The following is a 24,877-nucleotide window of genomic DNA, read 5'->3' on the forward strand; positions in this document are numbered from 1 at the left end:
CAATTTTACCTTCTCATAGAGAATATTTTAAATTGCTCATCTCCAAAATACAAGTTCAGTGATATTTTTTATGTTCATTCAGGTCAGTCTCATGGTGGTTCAGGTAGCATGATTATTTTATGAATGGAGAGCAATGATGCTTTCAGTGGTACAAGCTCCTCGAGTAAATCCAATCTTAGGCCAGCCCTTCAGGACATTATCTTGCTAGATTTGTGGTTCCCTGCTAACTGCGTCATTCTTTTATGGAGCAGGAACTTTATGCAGGAATGCCTGTTGCATACTCTCTCCTCCCCCCCCCCCCCAATATATTGGAAAAGAGAGGAAATGTTAGCCAAAACCCATTTTGCAGTTTGTGACCCAATAAAAAGGGCCACGGATCAAGGATATGATTCATTCTGGGCCATTGTGAAAACAAAGGCTCGCTTTATAAACTGGAATGCTGTGCTCCCAGGATGGTTCTGAGCACCCCTGTGGGAAGGACTGAGAAGTGCAGGAAGGAACTTTTCTCCCCATGAATCCATTCATCATGCTCACGCTGACATGGAGAATTCCAGCTTGCAGCATCGGTTTTGATTTTCTCTTATGCTTCCTGTGGTTTCTGACTCTCAGGACGATCCTCACACGGTCAACAGTGGAGTATTTCTACAATTTATAATTTCTCAAATTATTTCAATAAAGGGAATATGGCTATTCCCATTCTAAAGGTACTTCGAAAGTTTGAAACTGAAAACTCTAGACGCGGGTATTGCATCTGCATTGGTGTAGGCCTGTGAGCTTGTGTTCTTCATTGGTGTCTTGGTGAATGCTTGCATCTTAAGTTAAATTATTCAAGAAAATTAAACGTAACAATGTTAGTTAATTTTTAAATAAAATAATCCCTAAGTGTCTAATACTATTCTGACCAAGGACAATCTATTTTTTTATTTTTAAGGACAATCTATTTTTAAAAGATCCCCTCTACGTTGTTTGTTTTCTTTTGGTTTGATTGGGATAGGGAAACACCTAATGGGGGAAAAATCTTACGTAACTTTCTTTGAAACTTTTTTTTTATTCTACAAGAGTAAGCATTTCTAATATGTTTGGCCTGGAATTTTCTTTGTTGGGATATTACAATTGAAGGCAGCAAGTAAGAAATAAAAAAATAATTGTGTCCAACAAATGTCTATTTGTGTGTTAAGACCAGGACTTGTACATCCTTGCCAATATCTCTTCTCTTCCCAGATAGGGTTAATACTTAGGATGCTGAGATGTTCCCCAGGAGGCAAAGAGATTGAGGGAGGGATTTATGCCTTCTGAAAAGGCGTGGGCTCTTTGCCTCTTGTTCCACTGATTTCTTAGGTGTCAGACTATAGATCCACTCAGACTGGAGTTTTTCCCCTGCGAACCTGATAGAACTGTGGCTCTATTAGCTGCCTAACAATATGGTCTTCTCCAGTGCCACACTGGATATGCTTGGAGAGAAGGAATAGATCACAAACCTTTATATACTTCATTTTTCACTGTATTTCATTTTCCTCGTTGCTTGGTTTATTCCACAAATACTTATTGGGAACATTATGCTGGTGAAACACAATAGTAATAATAATAATAATAAAGTAGGAGTAATAATCTTCTACTTCCTATTCATTTGAAATTATATATTATAATACCATCAATCTTGATAGAAAAGATTATATAAATAGTGTTTCGCTGAAATAATTCCAGTATTGATGGTGTTCATCGATATCAGGGATTCTAAGTTAAAAATGAATTAAAATTGCTATATTGCCCAGCCAGTGTGGCTCAGTGTTTGAGGTCACAGTTCAATTCCCGGTCAGGGCACATGCCAGGGTTTCGGACTCCTTCCCCAATAGGGGCATACAGGAGGCAACTGATCAATCATTCTCCCTCATCATTGATATTTCTCTCTCTCTATCTCTCTCCCTTTCTCTCTGAAATCAATAAAAATATTTTTTAAAATGTTATATTATGTTGATTAAAGGAATTCAATGTAACAGTAGTTCCTAATAGTACAAAATTCAATATTATAGCTGTTAATGCAAAAAAAGAAAAAATTCAACCCTAGTTGTTTCCTCCTTCTCAACTACCAGTGTCATCTTCCAACTTTTGTGATGCCTCCCCTGGGAACCACATATCTTATCCAATTTTACTTTCAGGATAAATTGCATGGAGGTAATAATAGAAAGCTAATGTCAGTCTGAGAGGAGATATTATAATGGGAAAGTACTCCACTGGAAAGAATTTTCAGAGTTTTATAGGTATCAAAAATATACTTATGTTATTGTACTTAACCCTTCTTACTACTTGGAGTTTCTATGTGAAAGGAATTTACAGTACATTCCTTTTTCTGATATGCCGTGAAATGCAAACTCTAATATAAGACTTGCCCTTTAACTGCTAAATCTTCACCACTGGCCTGGAAGTTCCTGCAGTGCAAAGGCTTGTGTTTATTGGCCATGTCCCCAACATCTAATCTGGCACAGAGTTCTGGACTCCTGGATTATTCGTTGAGTGCATTGATTTTGTGACTACACAATTACATGCATGTATATGGCACCTTATAGCTTTCAAAGCATTTTCACTTAGGTTATTTTATTTGGCTATAACAATAATTCTACGAGAAAGATAGGACAGATGTTTTAATCAATGAATAAAATTTCAGTTCAAGTGGGTTGTAGCAGACCCAAGATAGGAGGAGGTCAAGGTCATAATAGTCCATTGGTTTTTTTATTCAATTGTTATCATTCAACAAATAGTTATTATTATAGACCAGTCACTATGCTAAATTTTTTAACTGGATTATCTTACTTAACCCTTGCAACAACCCCATGATACAGAACTATTTTTATTCCCATTTTAGAGATGAAGAAAATGAGGCACAACAAAGTTAGGTGACTTGTGCGAGGCAACACAGCTAGTGTCAGCACTGGGATTTAGGCTCCAGCAGTGAGGTCACTGCCTAAGCTCTCAATATGGCTTAACGGTTTTAGGGTGACCCTCTAAAAAATATGGCAGTATGCACACATAAATAATTGCCATGGCGATTTCTTAATGCCTTTATTAAATTAATTGTTGTTATAATAAATGCATTTTGTATGTCTCTGTAAGTTTATTAGCCAGAGATTATTGTTATAGGTTATAGATAAAAAGACAATACAAGATAAAAAGAAAAAAATTTAGAATAAAGTAGTCACACAAGTTGCCAAGACTAGGAGAGGCAGATTATCATTCTTCTGTGATAGAATAAGGTGCCTCCCAGGTGATGGAGAATGAGTCTGAGAAAAATATATTCAAGGCAACTGAATATGTGTCAGGTCTCGTAAAAGATGCTGCAGTCAGAAAAGAGCCTACCACCGCCACCAAATGGTATGATCACAGCAGGGGGAAACCTCATTGGACTCAGCAGTGTGGCTTTTTGAAAAAAAAAAATATATATATTTTATTGATTTTTTACAGAGAGGAAGGGAGAGGGATAGAGAGTTAGAAACATCGATGAGAGAGAAACATCTGCTTCCTGCACACTCCCCATTGGGGATGTGCCCGCAACCAAGGTACATGCCCTTGACCGGAATCGAACCTGGGACCCTTGAGTCCACAGGCTGATGCTCTATCTGGTTAGGGCAGCAGTGTGGCTTTTTAATGAAGATTCCTACCTGCCTATTACCGTATAAATGTCTGGACTTCTGTCTGCAGCTTGAGCTCTCTTCAGCTACTTATTAATGAGTGCACCTCACCCTATCTCAACTATCCAGGGTAGCTGAAAACACACTAAACTTTAAGAGAGTAGAAGCCTAGAGAGAGTTCTACTACCAATAAGCTGCAGTAATTGAGGGTATGAGGACTATTTATGTGGGACGAATATGTTAAAATCAACATTGTTTTAAATAGAGTCTCATTTATATATGCAAAACAGGGAAATAATGAAGGAGGAAGGGTAGACTAGAACCATTAACATTATTTATAGCCTGTGAAAACCAAAGGCTAAATGTCACGATGATAACAGAGAGACCATTGGACCTTGACTGTCCATCTTGGCAAGTAATATGCTGAGGTGGCCTTGGGCAAGTCTTATCACCTCTAAATCATCATTGCCATGGTGGTCATGTTCTATAGGTTGAATTTTAAATCACATCTCATCATACTTACAATAAATAGGTAAATTCATCACATGCTTTTTAAATGTTTTTTAAGTACATGAATAAATATGTGTCTGATGTGTCATATAAACTTATTTAACATTTTGGTACTTCTGCTGAAAGTTATTCTCACACCCAAAGTCATCTTTCCTTACTCAAATTTTCTCTTTCATAGAGCAAATTGGCCAAGAGATGTTGGAAAACCTCAGTCACGACAGAGAAAAGATACAGAGAGCACGTGAAAGAGTAAGTAGAAGTGATATCATCTTTTCACAAATTCAATAAATGATAAGACATGAAACTAAGGGTCTTGGTGACAGTCACAATCACATAGATGTAAGTATATATGAAAACTAGAAGCCCGGTGCACGGATTTGTGCACCAGTGGGGTCCCTCAGCCTGGCCTGTGCCCTCTTGCAATCCAGGACCCCTCATGGGATGTCAGAGAGCTGGTTTCGGCCTGATCCCCGCAGACCAGGCTGAGGGACCCCACTGGTGCATGGGGCCTCTAGATCTTTGGTTAATCTCTTCCCACCCTCCCCCCTTCCCTCTGAGATTCATCAGTCTGTTCCATGTTTCCATGCCTGTGGTTTCCGCTCCTGCATTGGGCGTCTGCCACCTGATGGTCAGTGGGCATCATAGTTACCGGACCGTCACTTAGGCTTTTCTATATATAGATGGCTAGGAGGATGGAGGGATGAAGGGATAGAAGACGAAACAGAATAGTGTGGGATCTAGAAAAAATAAGTTGCCTCTTCATGTCCCCATCCTGAAATGCTCCCACATCGACATTTTATTTAGCTCTATTGCTGAAAAGGTCATTGAGGGAGATTTTGAAGTATATCAGGTTTTGGAGTGAAATCTAAAAACATTGGTCTCATCCTTCCTCAAGTCACTCTGCTTCCATTTATAGTACCAGAACTTTGCACATTCACAAATAGGAAAACTAATAAATTACCGATATATATCAAACTTTATCAGCCTTTGAGACATTTGCTTTTATATCCAGTTCAAGTATCCAGTTTAAAGCTCCTGGGATTATCAATCTCATGTAGTTTTCTAAATCTAAGAATTTCCAGAGATGGATCATGTGTCAAAAATGTATTTCAGTGCATTTTTTATGAATTAGATTTTCTATCGTGAAAGAAAATTATTGTTTGCCAGTGCACTTTAAAAAATAATCCAATAGCCTTCAGTTTTGTTTTATTTTAATGCTGCTCTTCTTCTCCTAGCTTCGGGAAACAGACGCTAACTTGGGGAAAAGCTCCAGGGTCCTGACGGGGATGTTGCGAAGGTAAGAGCAAGGTAGGGACCCAACTTTCTCTCTCTCCCTTTTTTTAACTGTGTTTCTCCTCTTGTTGCAACTGGGCATTTTTCAAGCATGCAGGCTTCTGCTCTCAGTACCCTGTGTCGAGACCCTTTTGAAATGCCAGAGCACTGATATTAACTCTTGTTTGGACAGGGACACGTTCTGCGCACCTTAGATTAGAGAGAAGGTTTGAGCTAGAGGGGTTACCTCAAGCTATGGGAAAAAATTAGGGTTAGACATGAAGTATTTTTTCATAGCCTGAGGAAGGCCCCATGGCAGGAGCTGTGTGATTTTATTTTCTATTCCGGTAGTCTCTTTCTTAGAGAGGGAATGCAGGCCTGCAGTATCGGGAGCACCCCTGGTATTAGCTCTGCGCCGTTGCCTTTGTTTTCATTTCTTTTTTAAGTGATGCTATTTGGGGCAATATTTCGATTTTATGTATACTTCAAGATGGTTTTTATAATTTAAAGCAATCTGGATAATCTGAATTCACATGTGTGAGCAAACAAATGTTAATGTTTTATATGTGTAATTAAACTTTGATGGAACATACATGGGAGAGCTTGGAAAGAAATGAATGAGTGCAGGTAATTTTGTTTCCATTGGTCTGAAAATTGGAGCCATTTTTCCTTTGGTATATTCAGCATGTAATTATTTTACATTCAGAGTCTAACAAATAAGAGCATTATGAAGCATAACCTTCCATTTGGAGCTGTGGATAGAAATGTGAGTGGGGGAGGGGGGAGGTTGAGAATTGCCTCTAGAATAGCTTAATTGGAATTTAAAGAAGAGAATCATTTTTCTCATTGATATTGTAGAGACAACTGTTTGAAAATAAGTCTTCTCTGATCGTGTGTCAATAGATAATAATTTGCTGAAAGTATGTTTGCTGGGTTAGAGATTGATCGCGTAAGAACCAATCAAAGGTCGGGTTGCTGAGTCTCCAAGGCCGAGGTGATTTCTCTATCAAGCTGATCAGCAGGGAGTCTCAAGCTCTGGACACTTTCAGCCAGTGTTGACCCAACTCCACACGCCCCTCCTTTTCCTGCACATATCGTCGTGATTCAGGACCATAAACCACCCAATTCTCTGATTAAGAGTAATACATACATGACCTAGAAAAACTCAAAATCCACAGAGAAGTGGCTAGTGAAAGGAATGCTTCAGTGCCTATAGACAATAAGAAAGAAAGAAAGGGAACACCCTCCCTGGCTTCCCTGGGAGGCCCCGCCATGTGAGCTGTAACGAGCATTCTGCATATGTCTCCATTTCGTCAAATCTCATTAAAGAGTCCTCCTCTTCATGTCAATGGAGCTGTCTAGGAATCATTCATCATTTTTAGTGTAAAAAAAAATCATGTGGTTATTTAAATAATATCATATTAATGTTAAAGTTCAGCTGTCATTTAATGGTATGGCTTAATCAGATGTAGCATTTAGGAAAAATAGTTTATTCGGGCCGTCCATGGCTTTCAGGTTGGCAGATTCAAATCAGGATTTATGAGTTTCTAAACCAGTGTATTTCTGTCCGTGTTTCTGCTTGATGTACCTCACCCTTCTGTGCAGGGCACCGCCGACAGTTATTTCAACAAATAAAGCATCTCCTCATATTGCGTTTGAATAAATTTGCAAATCATTTAGAGAGGGTGAAGCACAAACAACTTCTGCAACCTCTGACGGGGCTTTCTGTAGGGAAATCAGACTAACGCGGTTGTTTCAAAAGCCCACAAAAGAAAATTACTCCGCTGAAATCTACTTGAGGTTCCGTTTGTAGGCAAACTCAGCTGTCACTAACACGTCTCCTTGTGGGATCCGGCTAGAGTATGAAAAAAAAATCAGGAATAAAAATCCCCAGATGGACATCACCTTGGTATGGATGTCTGAGCCGAGGAAACTCTTAAGTCCACCTGTGTGTAGTGGTGACTGTGTTTTTCTCTAGGCCAGCGATTCTCAACCTGTGGGTCGCGACCCCTTGGGGGTCAAACGACCCTTTCACCGGGGTCGCCTACGACCATCAGAAAACACATATATAATTACATATTGTTTTTGTGATTAATCACTATGATTTAATTATCTTCAGTTTGTAACAATGAAAGTGGGGGTCACCACAACATGAGGAACTGTATTAAAGGGTCGCGGCATTAGGAAGGTTGAGAACCACTGCTGTAGGCACAACCGGCATCTTGTGATCAGCCAAGGTACCCAGGTACTTTCAATCAGTAATGGAACCTGTGAGTCTTTGGAACCACATGCAGAGATGGTGGGTGGGTGTTAGTGTCTAAGTACTATCCCACATGATAGACAATTTCTGTTGGAATTGGGAAAAGGCAAAAGTATTTTACCTACTTAATTATTTCTTACCAGAGCCTGGGAAAACAGTGTCTAGGGAAATGGGACCCGGCTTAATGTGCGGGAGTCTTTCGTTCAGATGCTCTGATTTTGCTCCCTCTGGTCTGTCCTCCCGTTTTCATGGCATTCACTCCCGACCTGCTGAGGTTTTATTCCAGAAGTCTCATTCTCTTACCCAAACTGCTCGGCGCCAGCGTATATCCACAGGTGCTTCTGATTTAGGAAAAGTTGACTATTGAACAGTGTGCTCATCCGTCACCCTCATGAATGTGTGAGAGAAATGAATGTCCTCTTTGTGCAGTGGAGGTGTTTGCCTGCATGCGCCATAAGCTTACTTGTTTCCACATGATCACTTCTGTGTGACTGAGAATAGGTGAATAGTCTATAACATACCAAACCAAGGAACTGTTTTCTTTAAAAGAAAGATTGCTGATTATTTTTAATTGTTTAAACTTAGATTGTTTTTAAATTTGTAAAATGAACAGAAATGGGCATGCTGTGGCCCCTAGTATACTGGGAAGACAGGTGAAACCAAAGTTCTACCAGTGCCAATGTCTGCACGTATATCCCCCTGATTCTCTGTAAAACTGGGCAAAAGCAGATAGGAAATGAAATGAGTAAGTGGCAGCCACTACCATTTATGCTTTTAAATCCTTTAACTTCAAATGAAAATTTTAAAATCTATTTTCTTCCTTCTTTTCTTCTTTTTTTGGGGGGCTGAGGGGTGCTTATTCGCTCTCTAGTAAATATTTAATGTCTATATATAAGGCCTTGGGGATCCTCAAATGAAACCAGTTTGATTCTTGCCTTCAGATTGCTCTAGTCTAGTAGAGAATATGTTCCTCTAACATGCTGTGGGAATTCATAAATTCATCTCATTCTCAAGGAAGCTGTGGAAGATTCTGCAACTCCCACGAACCCTTACTGGTGATGAAAAAGGGTGCCAGGAAAACAAATAACCAATAGAAAATACGAGTTCAATTGCTATAACGCCACTATGTTTGGGAAATATAGAGACATGGAGGATGATATGGAATCATAAGAGAACCAAGTTTTGAAAGAACAAAAGTATGCAGAAAAATTAGATGAGACACATCTAATTTAGTGAGGTAGCAACTGATTCAACCAACGTAAATAAATAAATTACTCTTCATGTAGCTACATGATATTACCAGAAGTGAAAACAAAGACATTTGGTCCATTCAAAATTGTAACAGTGAAATATGACATCAGAATACAGATAGCGCTGATTTCCTGTATTTTTCTTCTGTCTTGACGTAAGATAGAGAGCTACCTAGGGACAAATGTTCATTTCCTGACTCTGTAGACAGAGTTTAAATAAAGTGGTGTTTCAGACAACGAAAACGCTCATGAAACAAATGACCACTTGTGTGGTGATTGGGGTGAAAGAAATGGATTTTTCATTGACCTGCACGAAATTTGATTATTTGAATGGCTGTCTTAAAGGGTCACAAGTAGCACCGAGAGGCTTCAGTGTTGCTCCTCATATATTTGCAGGCATGTGTGTGTTTGTGTGTTTTCTCCAACACGTTTGACGGGGAAGTCTTATTAGATCAAACAGTGCCGGCAGTCAGTGAAAATGGAAATAGACGTTTTCAAGATTTTCAGTCAGAAAACAAAGGACATCGTGACTGTTTCTTTTTACCTCTGAAGAGTTAATCATTTATCAGTAACAGTGTATTTGAATCTAGAGGTATCTGAAGGATTCCTTAGGGATCAACAGAGTTATCATTTGGGAACTCCACTGACATAAATTTAGAGGACATGTTAATCAATTTATGTTGGTTCATCGACTGCCTGTATATATGCTGGCAAAAGGCTTACTAAATGAAATGGCAGATGTTATATATTATTGAAATACTAGAGGGCAGGTGCTCAAAATTCGTGCACAGGTGCGGTCCCTAGGCCTGGCCGGCAATCGAAGCATGAGCGTCTGGCATGGAAGGGCAGGTCCCAGCTGACCTCTGGGCCCTGGGTAGCACCTGGGCCCCTGGACCCCTACGTGTCCTCCTCCGCCTGAGTCATAGCACCCAAGTCCCCATGCGGAGATGTGGTGAGCACAGCCAGAAGCTGCGGGCCAGGGAGCAGCGTGAGCCTCTGGGCCGCCCAGTGGCACTGCACAGAAGCTGGGCCGGCAGTGTGCTCTCTCCCAGCCAGTCTTGCAGGCCAGCTCTTATGCGAACCCACAGGGAATCCGACCGGCCCCTGCAGTGGTGGCGGCTGCGGCCCGGGAGATTCACCTGGAAGCCCATTGGGGCCGGCCTTGCCTCCAATACCGCCTGTTGCCAGCATTTCGTCGCTGACGCCCACCATGTTCTGCACTGCCCCCTGGTGGTCAGCATATGTCATAGCAAGCAGTCGAACTCCCAGTCCAGGGGACAATTTGCATATTAGGCTTTTATTATATAGGATATTTTTGTATGATTCCCTTCATATCAAATACTTTTCTCTCTCACACACCCATATTTTCCTCTACTATTTCCACAATTTAAAAAAAATTAGAATGTTTTCTTCAAAAAGTGAGTTCTGTTTACCCTCCCAACATCATGTAAACATGTAGTTGGTAAGAAGTCTTCATTACTAATCTACAATATTAACAAAGCAGATTATATTAAAGGTGGTTGACCTAGCAAGCACTATTCACATGTCACTATTTAATACATAGAATTTTTGTCAGAGCTATTTCTGACTCAATCTAAGGAATAATTGCCACCCATCATTGCATTCACATTGCACATTTTAAACATGGTTTTGTTGCTTTGTAGGGTGACAGATAAAATATCTGGAAAATTTAAATATACTGTCAGAATAATTCCTAAGGGTAAGAATGCCAGAAATGCCAATGCCAGATTTATATGCTACAGAAATATAATTTTTAAATAAACAGCTTTATTCTTAAAGAGATGAGCTATGACTGAATGTTTTTTCATCTTCCTTAAAAATTCATTCTTTCTCCCACCTCATTTTGCCAAGGAAACATTTTGTTTTATTTTAATTGTTCTTATTACAATTTCTGGAAATTCAACAGTAGAGAGTTTTCAAGACATGTGAGAAAAATGACCTTGAGGATTTACTCTCAATTTTAATGCACTGAAAAATGTATATTCTCTCAAAGTCCCTTTCCTTTACATTTTCACATTTCTCTGTTTATCTCATTGCTCTTTCCTGGCTTGTTTTTACTAGTGATGAGCATGGGCCCCGACCTGAAATTAGTACAGCAAAACCTAATCTCTAAGAAATTCTTCACCTTTTAATCAAGTTCTGTTCTTTCAGAGTAAACTGATTGAATCTGCAGATTCTTTAGACTTAACAGATTTACACTCCAACCTTAGAATAATGCTACAAAGAGGAAATTTTTTTTTTAACTCTAGGTATTTTGTGTGAGTAAATTTATTACTGTACATTTGCCTCGTTGCCTTTGTCCGACTGCCTGGCCTCTTCAAGGCTGACATGGAGATGTGTTTACCAAACTAAAGAACGACTTTGGATTTCTTTATATATATTTCACTTTAATAACATTCTGGGAGCTCTGCACATAGAATGTTGGTCCTGTGCCAGGCATGTGACTGCAGCACTTAAAGTTCCCAGCTCTGCAGCTGCCCTACACACGTTATCTGGTTGAATCTCTAAGAACCCTGTGGAAGAAGCACCCTATCCCCATTTTACAGATGAGAATAACTACTCTTAGTCAAGGAAGCTGTTCATAGTCACATACGTGGAAAGGTGAGACTATAGATGCATGTTGTCACATGGAACTCGTTGAAGCGCAGAAGCAACTTCAAACGCAGTGGAACATAAGGGCTCAAACAGTATTGTCAGGACGGTCCTGCTCCTCCATCTCTCATCTCAGCTGTCCTGTGTTAGTGGGGGGAGCGGGGGGAACCTGTCCTTTGTCAGCATTTCTCCTCGTGGAGATGCAGCTTTTGGAAGCCTCAGTGACTATAGCAATTTTATCTTGCAGTAGTTCCAACGAAAGTCATAGCATGGGGTCCTGTTGATTATGGGTAGGTGCAATTCCCACTCACCTGTGATCTGATGTTTAGACCTGAGACTTCATGCAAGGGATGGACAAATAATAGATCTCTGAGGAAAATCCAGGGCTTCTACTAAAAGGGGGCGGATGCCAGCTGGGCAAAAACATCCGATGCCACCTGCAAAATGTTCCGGATGGACTTTTATCTGCACCTGGATCTCAGGTGCAGGACCACTTTCCCGTCATGCCCTCAGCTGTCCCCAGCCGGAAGTGGCCTGTCTTCCCTCTGGTCCTTCTTCACGGCCGCCTCCACATCTCTGAGGCACCGGTGCCTTCTGCTTTGCATTGTGTGTACTGTGTTTATTTGCCTCCATGTCTGAACTTTCTCCTGGATCGTTTTTACCCCATAAAGGATTTTATACAGCTCCCCACAATGTTGTGCACAGGGGAGGCTATCTAAGTGAGAGAGAGAAACAGGGACTGGGAGTCATGCTAGTTTCCCCAAAACATGGACTGAGACGGGCCAGTTGACAGAAGTGTTTCTGGGAGGCGCAGTGACAGTCCCCCTGGTACATCCCACCCGAAAGGCATGAGGTGTTTCTGTCTGGCTGGTTCCCTCCAGGTCCTCGGGTGTGAATTGGAAGCTGTAGGTGGTCAGGAACCTCATGGCATTTGGCACAGGCCATACCCCTGGCGTAGGCCTGGTCAGTGAATAATCTCGGGAAGTATAGCTCCATGGGAATAGTTTCCCAGTTGCTGTTGAGGTTCACATGGTTGTCATTTATTGAAATGCTGCAGATTTTTCTCTATTGCACTTTGGCTCCAGTGCAAATAAGTTCATTCAAAGATAAAGTAAGTGCCTACACAATAACAATATTTTTGTCCATTAATTAATCACAGTAGAAAAGCATCTTATATTTTTCTCGGTTGTGAGCCATAATTTGACCTAATTCTTGAATTACCTTTCTTTTCTGATTTCTTTCTTTTTTCCGCCAGGATACATGCCATTCTCTAATGCGATGTAGAATAGGATGGATGCCCTTTACCTTCACCATCAATGCCGTCTTTGAACGCAGCCTTGAGCTGTTAACTAGAAGCAAGGCGTCCTAGGCCTTCCTTAAGCACGTATAGGAGCCCCAGCCCCCCTCGTAAATGGCTATTTATTAACACACATCCCAAACGACGTCTTACAATCCCAGGCCCCCACGCCTTCGCACCACTGTCCGCTCCATTGTACGTTGAGGGAGGCCTTTGGCCATCTGTTTCATTAAACGCAGCGAACAATATCTGAACTTCATGAAGCAAGAGTCGGGGCTCCCCTCTCCACAAACCCCCCTTCTGCTGCTGCTGCCACCACCAGCATCACCACCATATTTTTTTTGTTTGAACGCTCACATTGTAAAGTAGTGTATTCACACATCAATTTTAAAAGGCTGGCTGTGTTATGAGACGGGACAAAGCGAGCTCAGTGACGGCTCAGGCGCGGTGCAGGTGGTGGAGCGAGCTGCTGCCCAGATCAAAAGTCAAACCACAGTGAAGCTTCTTTTGAAAGTGCAGTTAGGGAGACAAGGCCAAGTTTATCTGCGGAAACAAGAGCGAGTTATAGATATACATCTCCAGGGCAGGAGGACAGAAAGGGGCCCACAGTCGCTGGGTAAGGGTACTTCCCAGTGCTGACAGTTCCGAGGGTGCCTGTGGAATATGTAGCTCAGAGGGGTTTTTCTTCTTGGGTTTCTTTTTTTCTAATTAGTCTTTTATTGTGCAGCAATTGATAATTATTATTTGTGCTTTGGTGCTGTTCCGAAAGTAGCCAAGCTTTTTTTTTTTTTTTTTTTTTTTTTTAAGCCACCTTGGGGGCAGGAAATGGCTTCTTTTCATGGTTGCATTTTATTTTTCAGCAGCATTTAAAGACAGACTCCTATTTATACCACACAGGCAGTTTTGTCTGCTGTAAACAAAGTAGGTGGCTGGGAATTGTGCCTTCCCAGAAATGTTTTCCAGGGAGGCCATAATAAGAAACAACTGTGTACATCATGAGAATTTGTCGTCTAGGTATGAAGAAAGAATTCTTTGCTTTTTTGAGGACAAATACCCCACTATTTGTAAAGAAGTGTATCCAGTATCCAAAAGTGTGATAAGTATTTGTTAAATTCTAAAGTTTGCCACCACCTTGCTAGTATTAATTAAGGTTGTTTTCATTTACTATTTTGAACTGTTGCTAACATTTTTTGACAAGACAGAAGCTGAAGTGACAGGAGGCGTAATCATTTTTTAACTTCAGTATCCTATTATAAAAGATAGTGACTTCTTTTGCAAAGTTATATGAACTTTGAAATTAAATATGAATATCAGTGAAGAAAATGCCAGGATGGTACATTTTTAAAAAGATTTTTTTTATTGATTTCGAGAGAGAGAGAGAGAGTAAAGGAGAGGAGAGAGAGAGAGAAACATTGATCTGCTGCCCTCTGCACCGCCCCCCCTACTGCGCCCTCAACCAGGACATGTGCCTTGACCATGGATTGAACCAGCAATCTTTTGGTGCATGGGACAATGCCCAACCAACTGAGCTACACTGGCCAGGGCCAGAATAGTAAATTTTTAAAGGGTTGAGAAGGCTTGGAATTATGGAAGAATAGCACCCAAGTTTCCTGTACAATTATAATTTACCTGGGAAAAACCACTCTGCTTTTTCATCTTCTGATGACTTAATGATTTTGTGATAAAGGGAGAAAAAAACTATTTGCTTTCAATTCCCAAGCTAGTTAGAGTGTCTGGATCAGGTTCCAAGGTCTAGGAAACCAACCATATTCTCTGTCTTAAGGCACAGGGTGATGGTCCTTATCCTGGGGTGGGCTTGCCAGAATCTCTGAGCCACTGGAGTTCTCTGAAAATGTTTGTGTATGTGTGTACATGCATCTTCCTGGGAATTTTCCATAACATTTGTAAGAGTCCATGACCACCTCTAAAAATGAGCTATTGTTACAAAACTGCACAACGTCCTAACTAAATACCACTCAATTACTGCGATATCCTGGCTTATTTCTAATGAGTCAGCCTACCAGAAATACTTATTTTGAATTTTCCACAAAGTTTAACAAGAAACTTTGCAGGGATACCTTCTTTGGGAAATCAGATCATTCATCCAAAATAAGTCCTTAAAGACAACTACAACAATTAAAATCTATACTGTGGGGCCTTCTGGTTACAAGGCACATTCCCCATACAAAATTTCATTTAATGTAATCTCCATAAGGACTCTGTGAATTGGTACTGCCATTGTTCCTCTTATGTTATAGTTAATTGAGACCTCCAGGAGTTGAGTCTTGTCCAAGTTCATTTCCACCAAGATGGGGCAAAACTTGGACCAATGCCCTGACTTCAGCCACAGAAATCATGTTCTTAGCTGTCTCTTATCAGGAACAGCAGCAGCAATCTTCTTCACCAGCAAATATTCAATATTATTGCGTAAAGGGAATATACTAGGCATCAGATTCAACTAACTCTGAACTCTACTCCCAGGTAGCTTAATATTTTTAATACCTAGTAGCTTGTGCTATATGGTAAGTGAGAAATAAATGCAACAGGTGATACAATGAAGAAACCCCTGGGGGGCTGTGGTAAGGTAAGACTACAGAGGAGACGGCAGCTACCTGGGGCCTAAAAGTTACTAATTCTTAACCCTCATATGTGGTGTACTGACTGTTTCCCTTTTTATGGCCACGTCCCAGTAGCAGAACTTGAATGCTATGGGATGGTGTTAAAAAGATCTGTTTGGCCCTTGCTGCTTTGGCTCAGTGGCTAGAATGTCAGCCTGTGGACTAAAGGATCCCAGGTTCGACTTCAGTCAAGGATACATGCTCAGGTTGCGGGCTCACTCCCCAGTAGGGGCCGTGCAGAGGCAGCCAATCAATGATTCTCTCTCATCATTGATGTTTCTTTCTTTCTCTCTCTCCTTCTTCTTTCCTCTCTGAAATCAATAAAAAAAAAAAAAGATCTGTTTTTTTGTGCCCAGCCAGTGTGCCCAGTGGTTAAGCATTGACCCATGAACCAGGAGGTCACCAATTTGATTCCTGGTCATGGCACATGCCCATGTTGCAGGCTTGGTCCCCAGTTGGGGATGTGCAGGAGGCAGCCAATTGATGGTGATTCTCTCTCATCAATGTTTCTATCTTTCTATCCCTCTCCCTTCCTCTCTTTAAAAATCAATATATTTTTATTATATATGTATACATAATAAAAAAGATCTGTTTGTGCACAACTGTGTTGAGGGGACACTGGAAGTTAATAAGCAACATGTAACTGTACCTGCTCATTAAGTAAATATGATCCAAATACTGAGATTATTTTTAAATTGCAGTGAAGTTTAAGATTTTTTTCAAAGAATAAGAAAGGCTTGAAGTCACCTAAATAGTTCTAATTGTAAGCAATTATGAACAATCTTTTCCCACATCTTACCCCAATTTTAGAAGTTAGTGAGAATTTTGATGTTCTTAACTAAATTACATTGTAAAACTTAATAGCATCTGAAATTATCCTGCATGTTGGCTATACCTACTATAGCTATGATTCATGAAGAGATGCAAAGAATATTGGCAGAGTACATGAATTATTTTATTGTGGCATATTAATTATTCAATAAGTATATCACTTTAAAACACTGACTTTTTCACATATTCCAATTAAATCTTCCTCGTCAAATGGCCTTATAGAATTTATTAGTAGAAAACTTGCCCAGCCAATAAAGAAAAGCATTTATTTTCTATTATGTATACATGATCTGAAACTATAGCCTTTTAGGTCTTTTAATCTGTTTGTTCAAGGCCAAACCATTTATATGGATAATTTTTAAAGCTTCTGTACAAAGCGAAAAAGAACATTTTATTTATTCACTGGGGTTTTGATGTGCCTTGAAATTGCATAGATAAAGTATTTTCAAGCTCATGGATGTGGAGTAGATAAAAGGTCTCTTATTTTATAAGGCTTTATGTGAGCTTTTCAAAAGTACAGTTTTCTCATGGTTAGAATTTTTTAAATAAAACGTTATTTCACTATTATAATTGGAGTTTGATGTGGGCATCTTTTTTCTTCCTTGAATTGCATGTTACATTATGTGTTTAAGATCATTTTTATTACACTTTACCTCCTGGATTTTAATAGTTCTCTTGTTGGAGAAATTAATTTACCAATCCTCATTTTCAGCAGATACCAATTATTTAATATGACTAGGAGTCGAAAACCCAAAAAACTCAGATTTAAGAGACAAAGAGTGAAAGATACGACTTGGTTTTGCAACATATTGGTATGAAGATGAAAAATGATTTCCCTCCCCCTCCTTAAGAACCCGTGCTAAGCCTGGTGGACTGTGGGCAGGTAAAGAAGAGACTTTTTTTTTTTTTTTAACTCGGGCAACTGAACCCGGGCCAGGTTCTGGGTGAACATTAGCTGCTGTTGGCTCTGCCATGTCAGGGCAAGGCACAGCTTTCCCTGGCTGGAGCATTCCCCAGCTGCGGCGGCCACCGGACAGGTGGGGAATGAATATTGTAGAGCGGTGGGGCATGTTCAGAGCGAGCTCCCGCTCCCCGGGACGCGATTTGGAGAGGCTTCAATTGGAGCAAACAGGTGTTCCTGCGAGGAACTGTCCTCAGGTGGCTGGGGGGTGCCATTCTTTCACACACATGAAAAGTGTCCCTTCCCTCTGCCCGCAGGAAAATCAGAATTAACTACAGCTTTTCCTTTTGAAATGGAAAAGAGAAATAAAAACATGGCACCAGGTTTTGGCTCCGACTGGATTTCCATGGAGCATGTCATCTAGGAAGGATGATGAGAATTCTGGAAGCAAAATATCCTTGTTGTGTTCAGCACTGGGGATGCTGTAAAAACTGAATGAATGCGGAGAATCTTTTTACCAAAGGAGGTACCTATCAAGCGGAATAGCCTTGTTTGTCTTCTATTACTCCTTTCTTCATTCACCAAATATTTATTTCACTCACTTACAAATTTTTGAACAGCAGGCTAAGTGCTAGGGTTACAACAGAAAAAAGGCCTTAGTCTAAGCTGTAATGATAGTAATTGGTTGGAACATGAAAGTGAACCTGATTAGTCTTTGGGGAACTATGGGTGGTAATTGCTGGCATCAGAAAGGTCTCCTTTTGTGTAAGATCACCGTGTCGAGGATATGACTAACATTTTTTGAGGGCATCTTTTTACATCACATTTTACCATAAAACATAAAATAGTAATATTAAAGGCAGTCATTAGAAGATGGTTTTTAATCCCTCTGCCTTGAAGCAAGCTACTTCCTTGATATACTAGTATTCCCTTCCAGGGTTTCAGTCACAATCCATGTATAATGTTATATTGCTTTTTCTCATTTATTAATATTGTATCTTAAATCTATTTCTAAATTTACACCTAGTCTTCATACTTATGTCTTTCCTAATTTAGAAAATCTAATGAAAGTTTTTTAAAACCTTTTATTTTATAGTCAAAAAAAAACGTTATCAAAAAATAGGAAGAAAGTTATTCATAATCACAGTGAAAGGAAGCCCGGGGAGCAACTGGTTAAAGTTTTGGCATATTTTATGCCTGTCATTTTCTATGGATTTCATTTATTTAATTGAGATCAGTCAGCATGTACAGTTTTATATTCTGCTCTTTGCATTAAGGTTCTATTAAAAGCATTTTCCCATGCCACTAAAAACTCTGTAATTCTTATTTATAGTGGTTGCATAATATTCCCCTTGTAGGAATATTCCCTTTATGTTAAACAGGTTTTTGCTAGCTTATTTCTATATATTGATGCTATGTCTTCATTCATGGATTATATTAGTTTTTTAGTGTGGCATCCTTGAAGGGAATAAGTGCTCATCTTATGTATGATTTCCCCATTCGTGAGTTGTTAACTTTTTGATCTTGTAGTCGGCTGAGCTATATCTTCCAAGTAATTTTTTAAGAAAAGTATGTGATTTGTATATACAGATGGTCCCCCATTAACAATGGACTTAACGATTTTTAACCTCACAGTGGTGTGAAGGCTATATTCATTCAGCAGAAACGGTACTTTGAATTTTGAGTTTTGATCTTTTCCTGGACTAGTGATGTGCGTGCAATATTCCCCTAGGATGCCGGGCAGTGAGCTGCATCTTCGAATCAAGTCCAAGATCACAAGGGTAAACAGCCGACACCCTGCAGTATGCTGTGTTGCCAGGGTGTTTTGGGATATTGTTTTGTGTCTTCTCATCCTGCCATGGCTGCAGAGTGTCCATCCGTACCTCTTCTTTAAGATAGTTGCTCAACTGCAGGCTAACGTGCTCTGAGCGCATTTAAGGTAGGCTAGACTGAGCTGTGATGTTCGGTAGGTTAGGTGTATTAAATGCATTTTGACTTAAAATATTTTCAATTTATGATAGAATTATTGGCACTAACGCCATTATAAGGCAAGGAGCATCTGTATCCTGATCCTCACATATATGGGAATTGCCACCAATTGTATACATGTGACATGGATGTGTATGTGTATCTATGAATGTTGGTGTGGGTGTGCACACACACATATACACACGGACACAGTTTGCGTATGAAGATCCTATGCTTCTTAGGAATCTACAGATGTTGAGCTGTTGTCTTCTGGCATTTATGTTCTCCGATCTGCAGAAGGGCAGACTCTGTAGTGACATGTTTGTAGGTTGTGTTGGTTTTGCTTTGGTTTTTAAGTCTTTGGAATTGAACAGTCTACCCAGGATGTGTCAATAAATGAGTCTCTCACTCATTTTGGTGGATCACAAGAACTTTAAATCCTAAATTCAGGTCTTCTCTCGGCCCCCGAGGAGTCTTTTCTTTTATCGTGTCTTAGACTGTGGCTTCTCTTCCAAGTTTTCTGGTTTCAGAAACATCTGTGATCCTCACATTCAATCGCTATTTTATATTTTCCATATTTGTCATTTTTGCTCTTCTTTTTCTTCTCACTTTAATTTATCTCCAATATCATTGATTCCACTTTTTGCAGCATCATTTCTACTTTTTACTGCTAATTATGTGAATATTAATGCTGCTGTTCCATTACTGTTTCATTGAAATATTTTATTTATCTCACCCATAGCGCCCCCTTTTATTCTTTTCTCTTTTCTCAATCTCACAGGTTCTTTACCATTTTTCTGTCCCTTACTTTATAAAAGCTCTACCTCTTACTGTTTTCATTGAGAATGCCAAACTACTTTCAAAAAAGTTTTTTTGGTTTCTTTAGCACTTAATTTTCAGAATTGCACTCTTCTTCTGTCTCTTCAGGATGTCATTTCCTTAAGCTTGTTCTGTAGGATTTTTCCCCCCATCATCCTCATGTTGTTTTGAGGTGTATTTTTTAATTGGTACTATAGGGAGTGGTAGGGAGAGGGAGAGAGAGAAACATCAATGTGAGAGAGAAACATCAATTGCTTGCCTCCTGTACACACCCCAACTGGAGATAGATCCCACAACCTGCATATGTGCCCTGGCTGGGAATTGAACCAGCGACCTTTCGGTGCACAGGACAACATTCAACCAACTGAGCCACACCAGCCGGGGAAGTTTTGAGTTTTTATTTGATTTGGTTACTTTTTAAAACTTCTGCAAATGGATGGCAGCTTTATATGCTCTACTGTGTCTGGAGATAGCCCTTTGTCTCTGTACTGTCTTTATGAGAATGAAATGGACCTTCTCCCCTCCCCGACTCCTTGACTCTGGCATGAAAAACGTTCAACAAAGATGTGAAAGAGATACCAGGGTATACCACTGGCATCTCCTTCACATTTACCCTCCCCCCCACCACACACACACACACACACACACACACACACACACACACACACACACACACACATACACACGGACACAGTTTGCTTATAAAGACCAGAATGCTTCCAGGATCTATTGCATTACTCCATACCTTGCCTATAGCTACCCAATATCGATTCATTGTTTTCCTGGGAACTCTTGTTACCAGCTACAGAAAAGAAAGAAGATGAGTGTGGGGAAGGAGCAATGAATACAGTAGTCCTAATGCCTCTTATGTCACAGCATCGACTTATCAGAGATACAGCTGCTTGGCTTCCAGTTGTTACAGACCTTGCATTATTTTTATCTAGTAACAGCTTTGTGGGGGTGGGGGGAACTACTTCTTACATTTGTCAGTCCAATTCATATTTTTGTAGAATTAGAAAATCCTTCCAGGCTCTGGCAATTTGTATGAAAGTTTTGCTGTAAATTTCTATCGTCTTCTATTTTTTTCCTTCTTAAAGGGAGCCATCAACCAGACACCATTTTCAACTGGGAACTGTGGGTGATCTTTAAAATTGCTTGGGATAAGGGGACCATACAAACCATTGCTATGGCCCAACCCTGGGGCCTGTATTCCTGGGTGGTCTTGTTTTAACTGTTGCTATTTAATTATTGATGGTTTACTGACACAAGACATGGAAGCCTTAGGGAAAATGAAATCCTATGTGCTAGTTTCTTTAGATGAATCTTCTTTGAGGTGTAAGTGTCCCTCTAAGAAATCCAGTGAGGCTTGATTCAGGGGGTCATTCCAAATACGGCCAGGGAAAGGCAGCAGTGGCGACTCATTCATTGCTGGGATCTGCTGACGCACCTTGAAGGCTAGGCATCCTCACACTCTTTAATACTCCCTCCTAGGATAAAAACAACAGTGAGAACCACTTACTTAAAGGAACTGATTTCCCCTATTAATACTCTCATCCTAGGACGCGCTTAGAAAAAATGGTAATTCACTCCACAGATATGTGCAAGGAACTTTGCTGGGTATATAGGGATGGAGGATGAATCTTGTCTTTAGAAAACCAACATCCTAATTGAAGAGAGCTAAGGAGTGCAGAAGAAGGGCAAACTCAAGATGGATGGTGATCAGAAACCTCAGTGCCCAACTCCCAGAGTCTGTAGATCAATGCCAGTTTAGAAGAATGAGCATGAGTTCCATGAATGACATGGCGTTTTATAATGGCCCCTAAAGGAGGAGTAAGATTTGTCCAGGCAAAGTTAGAATGGATTTCAGGCTAAGGAAATGGCTGGAACAAAGTCAGGAAGGTAGCATCTTTCAAGGCAGACATGGCTGATAATACAGATCAGCTCTTTTTTTTTTTCTTTTTTTAAAATATATTTTATTGATTTTTTACAGAGAGGAAGGGAGAGAGATAGAGAGTCAGAAACATCGATGAGAGAGAAACATCGATCAGCCGCCTCCTGCACATCCCCCACTGGGGATGTGCCCATAACCCAGGTACATGCCCTTGACCGGAATCGAACCTGGGACCTTTCAGTCTGCAGGCCGACGCGCTATCCACTGAGCCAAACCAGTTTCGGCCAGATCAGCTCTTTATCGTCAACTCTATGATTCATGCCTTTTTATTTTCTGATGTCCCCATTTTAACGGAAGAGTTTGGGTTACCTCCTAACACATTTGCTGTTGTGTACAACTGTCATCTCCTTCCCATGCGGACCCTTACCCAGGAGATAAAAGCTTGGCAAAGTCAAGTGGCCTGAAAATCTCTAGGATCCACTTTTTCTTGCCATTATTATTCTTTATTGAGCACCTACTATGTGCTCCAGGCAGAATGAACCTTGTTAAAGGCTTAAGTTCCTTCAGTCTTCATGTAGTCCATTGATTTGTTTCTTCCACAGGTTATTTCCCCTTGAACATCCCTGGATTCACAGTGTTTTTCTAATAATTCTGAAAAGTATTTCAAGTTGACTGTGTGTATAGGTAGGGTTTTTATTTAGGGCCATCATGACCCCAAAATCACCACCCTGGTCCAATGCCCAAAATGCCTCCTTTAGAGCTTGAACAGTAGGCTTTGCTGCCTCTCCAGCTGCTGTGTGGGCACCATCGTGACCTGTTGTCTCAGCTCTGCTGCATCTGACATAATCTGATTATTTGCTGAGGCTCCGTTGGTTTGGGGATGGGGTGGAGCTGAGCCTGGAGGAGTTAAGAAGGCTACAGTCCAAGCAGCCTGGACGGGCTGGAATCAAGCTTCACAATATTGACTGAAACGGGCTTGAGCATGCTTCTGCCCCTTTTTTTCTTTCCTTTATTTTTTTTTAAGCAACAGTTTTGCTTTAATAGGACTTGAAATTTTTAACCCAGTTTTGCTTTGGGGGAAAATGTATTAACCATATGCCTTGTCAAGATATCACGTTTTTTAAATTTCCGAATGAAAGTCACCTCTCAGCGTCGGGGTTCTCTCTAGGAGCACACCTGCCTGTTAATCACGGTCTCTAGCTTTTTATTTCCATTTGCAAATGGGGATGCTTAGCAGCAGCCTCAGAAGGAGTGACTGTCTCATCAGCGTGACGAAGGGCTGATGAAATACGTACAGGTACCTGGCAGGGTACCATGAAATCAATCCCTGGGCCTTTAAATCAGTTAACTGATGGGGGACAGGTGAGCCCAAGGTCCTGGTTGCTGACCCAGCCTGTGTGAGTTCTGACTGTAGTTATTGCATAAATAAGGATTGTCAAAGCAAAAGAAAATGTTTTTTTTAAAAGAAAAGGAAAAAATCACTCATAACCCAATGCACCTCCAAGGACCTTTTCATCATTGTTTTAGTCCATTCATATGTTGACATTTTTCGTTACGTGGCTTTAATACCATTTTATGTGCTTCCTTTTTCTTTTTAACTTAACATGATGGCTTGCACTGCTATTGTCTATTTGGTATTGTAGTTAGTCTTTTCCTTTTTAATCGAATTATTATGACATTTATAGAGGTTCAGGGAAGCCCTATAAGTAGCATGTGGGTGGTTTTCATTTGTTTTTCAGAAAACGGAAGGGCTGACTTGAGGGCGCCGCAGCTTAATATTTAAGAGGCCTCTGATTTCTAATAATTGGGTACTGAGATTTATTTGTATCATTCTTTACTACCCACATGGACCACTTGCACATCTTAATTCTCGGGTATTTTATAATAATATTGACGACAAAGTGTATCTATAAACAAAGCAGGCAGGTGGCCATAACTGGGGTGGGTTCCACAGATAGTCCCATCTTCCCCCAGAATTCCCCCCTGGACTGAAGGCTTCATGCATTGTCAAATGTCAGTACTTGATCATTTAATTCCTGTCAATAACGGCCCCAGCTTGGTGGTGTGTTCACCAGGTAAAATGTGTGTCTGCCTTGCACAGAGCACTGAGGGACAGCCTAGAATAAAGGAAGCTGGGGGAGGGCTGCCAGGCAGGGGCTTTAGGGGCTGCCTGGGAGGAGATGTGAGCAGGGTGCTGTGGGAGGAGCTGCAGAACAGCCAGGGGGCAGCATGGGAGCATTTTGCACCTCGAGAAGGAGGAGAGACAAATGGAAGAGGCAGATGAACACAACTTCACCTCTTTTCCTGAGCCCAGCCTCGGGAGGGTGATGGATGACTTCTTGTCATCTTTTGTGTTTCTTGAGCAGCAGCTAAAACAGAATCTCCCCACTGAGACCAGAAGTAGAAACTGGAAGTCTGTGGGCCATACAGACAGCAGAACTTTTTTGTTTCTTGGTCTTCACAGTTTTGTTGTCTTGTTTAATTTGAGATGTTATTTATATATGATAAAATTAACACAGTTTAAATGCAGAGTTTGATCAGTTTTGGTCATGCTGTGTAACTGTGTAACCACCACAGCACATCAAGGCATAGACCAGTTCTCCCACTCTGAAAAGTTTCCCCTAGTCCCTTTGGACTCAATTCCCCTCCCCATCCCTGCCCCTGGCGGCCTCCGATCTGCTTTCTGACAATAGAGTTTTTCCTTTTCTAGAATTTCTTATAAATGGAATTATGCACTTGTGTAGTCTTTTGTGTATGACTTTTTTCACTAACATAGAAGTTTAGAAATTCTTCCCTGTTGTTGTATCAGTAATGCATTCCTTTTCATTGCCGAGTAATATTCCATAGTAGGGATAAACTGCAATCTCTTTGCCCATTCACCAGGTTTTGAACTTGTAGATTGCTTCCAGTTTGGAGCGATTATAATTAATGGTGTTATGGCACTTGTGTGCACATCTTTTTGTGAGCATCAGTTTTTATTTCTCTAGGGTAAATGTCTAGGGATGGGACTGCTGGGTCACATGG

General features: G+C 40.5%; 1 protein-coding gene across 6 annotated transcripts in view; it reads left to right on the plus strand.

Annotated features, from left to right (window-relative positions):
- Nucleotides 1-24,877, plus strand: part of VTI1A (vesicle transport through interaction with t-SNAREs 1A) — a 324,045-nt gene that overhangs the window by 176,678 nt on the left and 122,490 nt on the right. For 4 of the 6 annotated variants that reach the window (XM_059661398.1, XM_059661400.1, XM_059661402.1 and 1 more), the window contains 2 exons: nucleotides 4,312-4,382; nucleotides 5,369-5,430. In XM_059661398.1, coding sequence (XP_059517381.1) covers nucleotides 4,312-4,382; nucleotides 5,369-5,430 — 133 coding nt within the window. Of the gene's footprint in view, nucleotides 1-4,311; nucleotides 4,383-5,368; nucleotides 5,442-24,877 lie in introns of all 6 variants that reach the window. The other 2 variants (XM_059661404.1, XM_059661405.1) reach the window with 1 other exon arrangement.

The sequence above is a fragment of the Myotis daubentonii genome, chromosome 13, assembly GCF_963259705.1.
Source record: "Myotis daubentonii chromosome 13, mMyoDau2.1, whole genome shotgun sequence".
Taxonomy (NCBI): Eukaryota; Metazoa; Chordata; class Mammalia; order Chiroptera; family Vespertilionidae; genus Myotis; species Myotis daubentonii.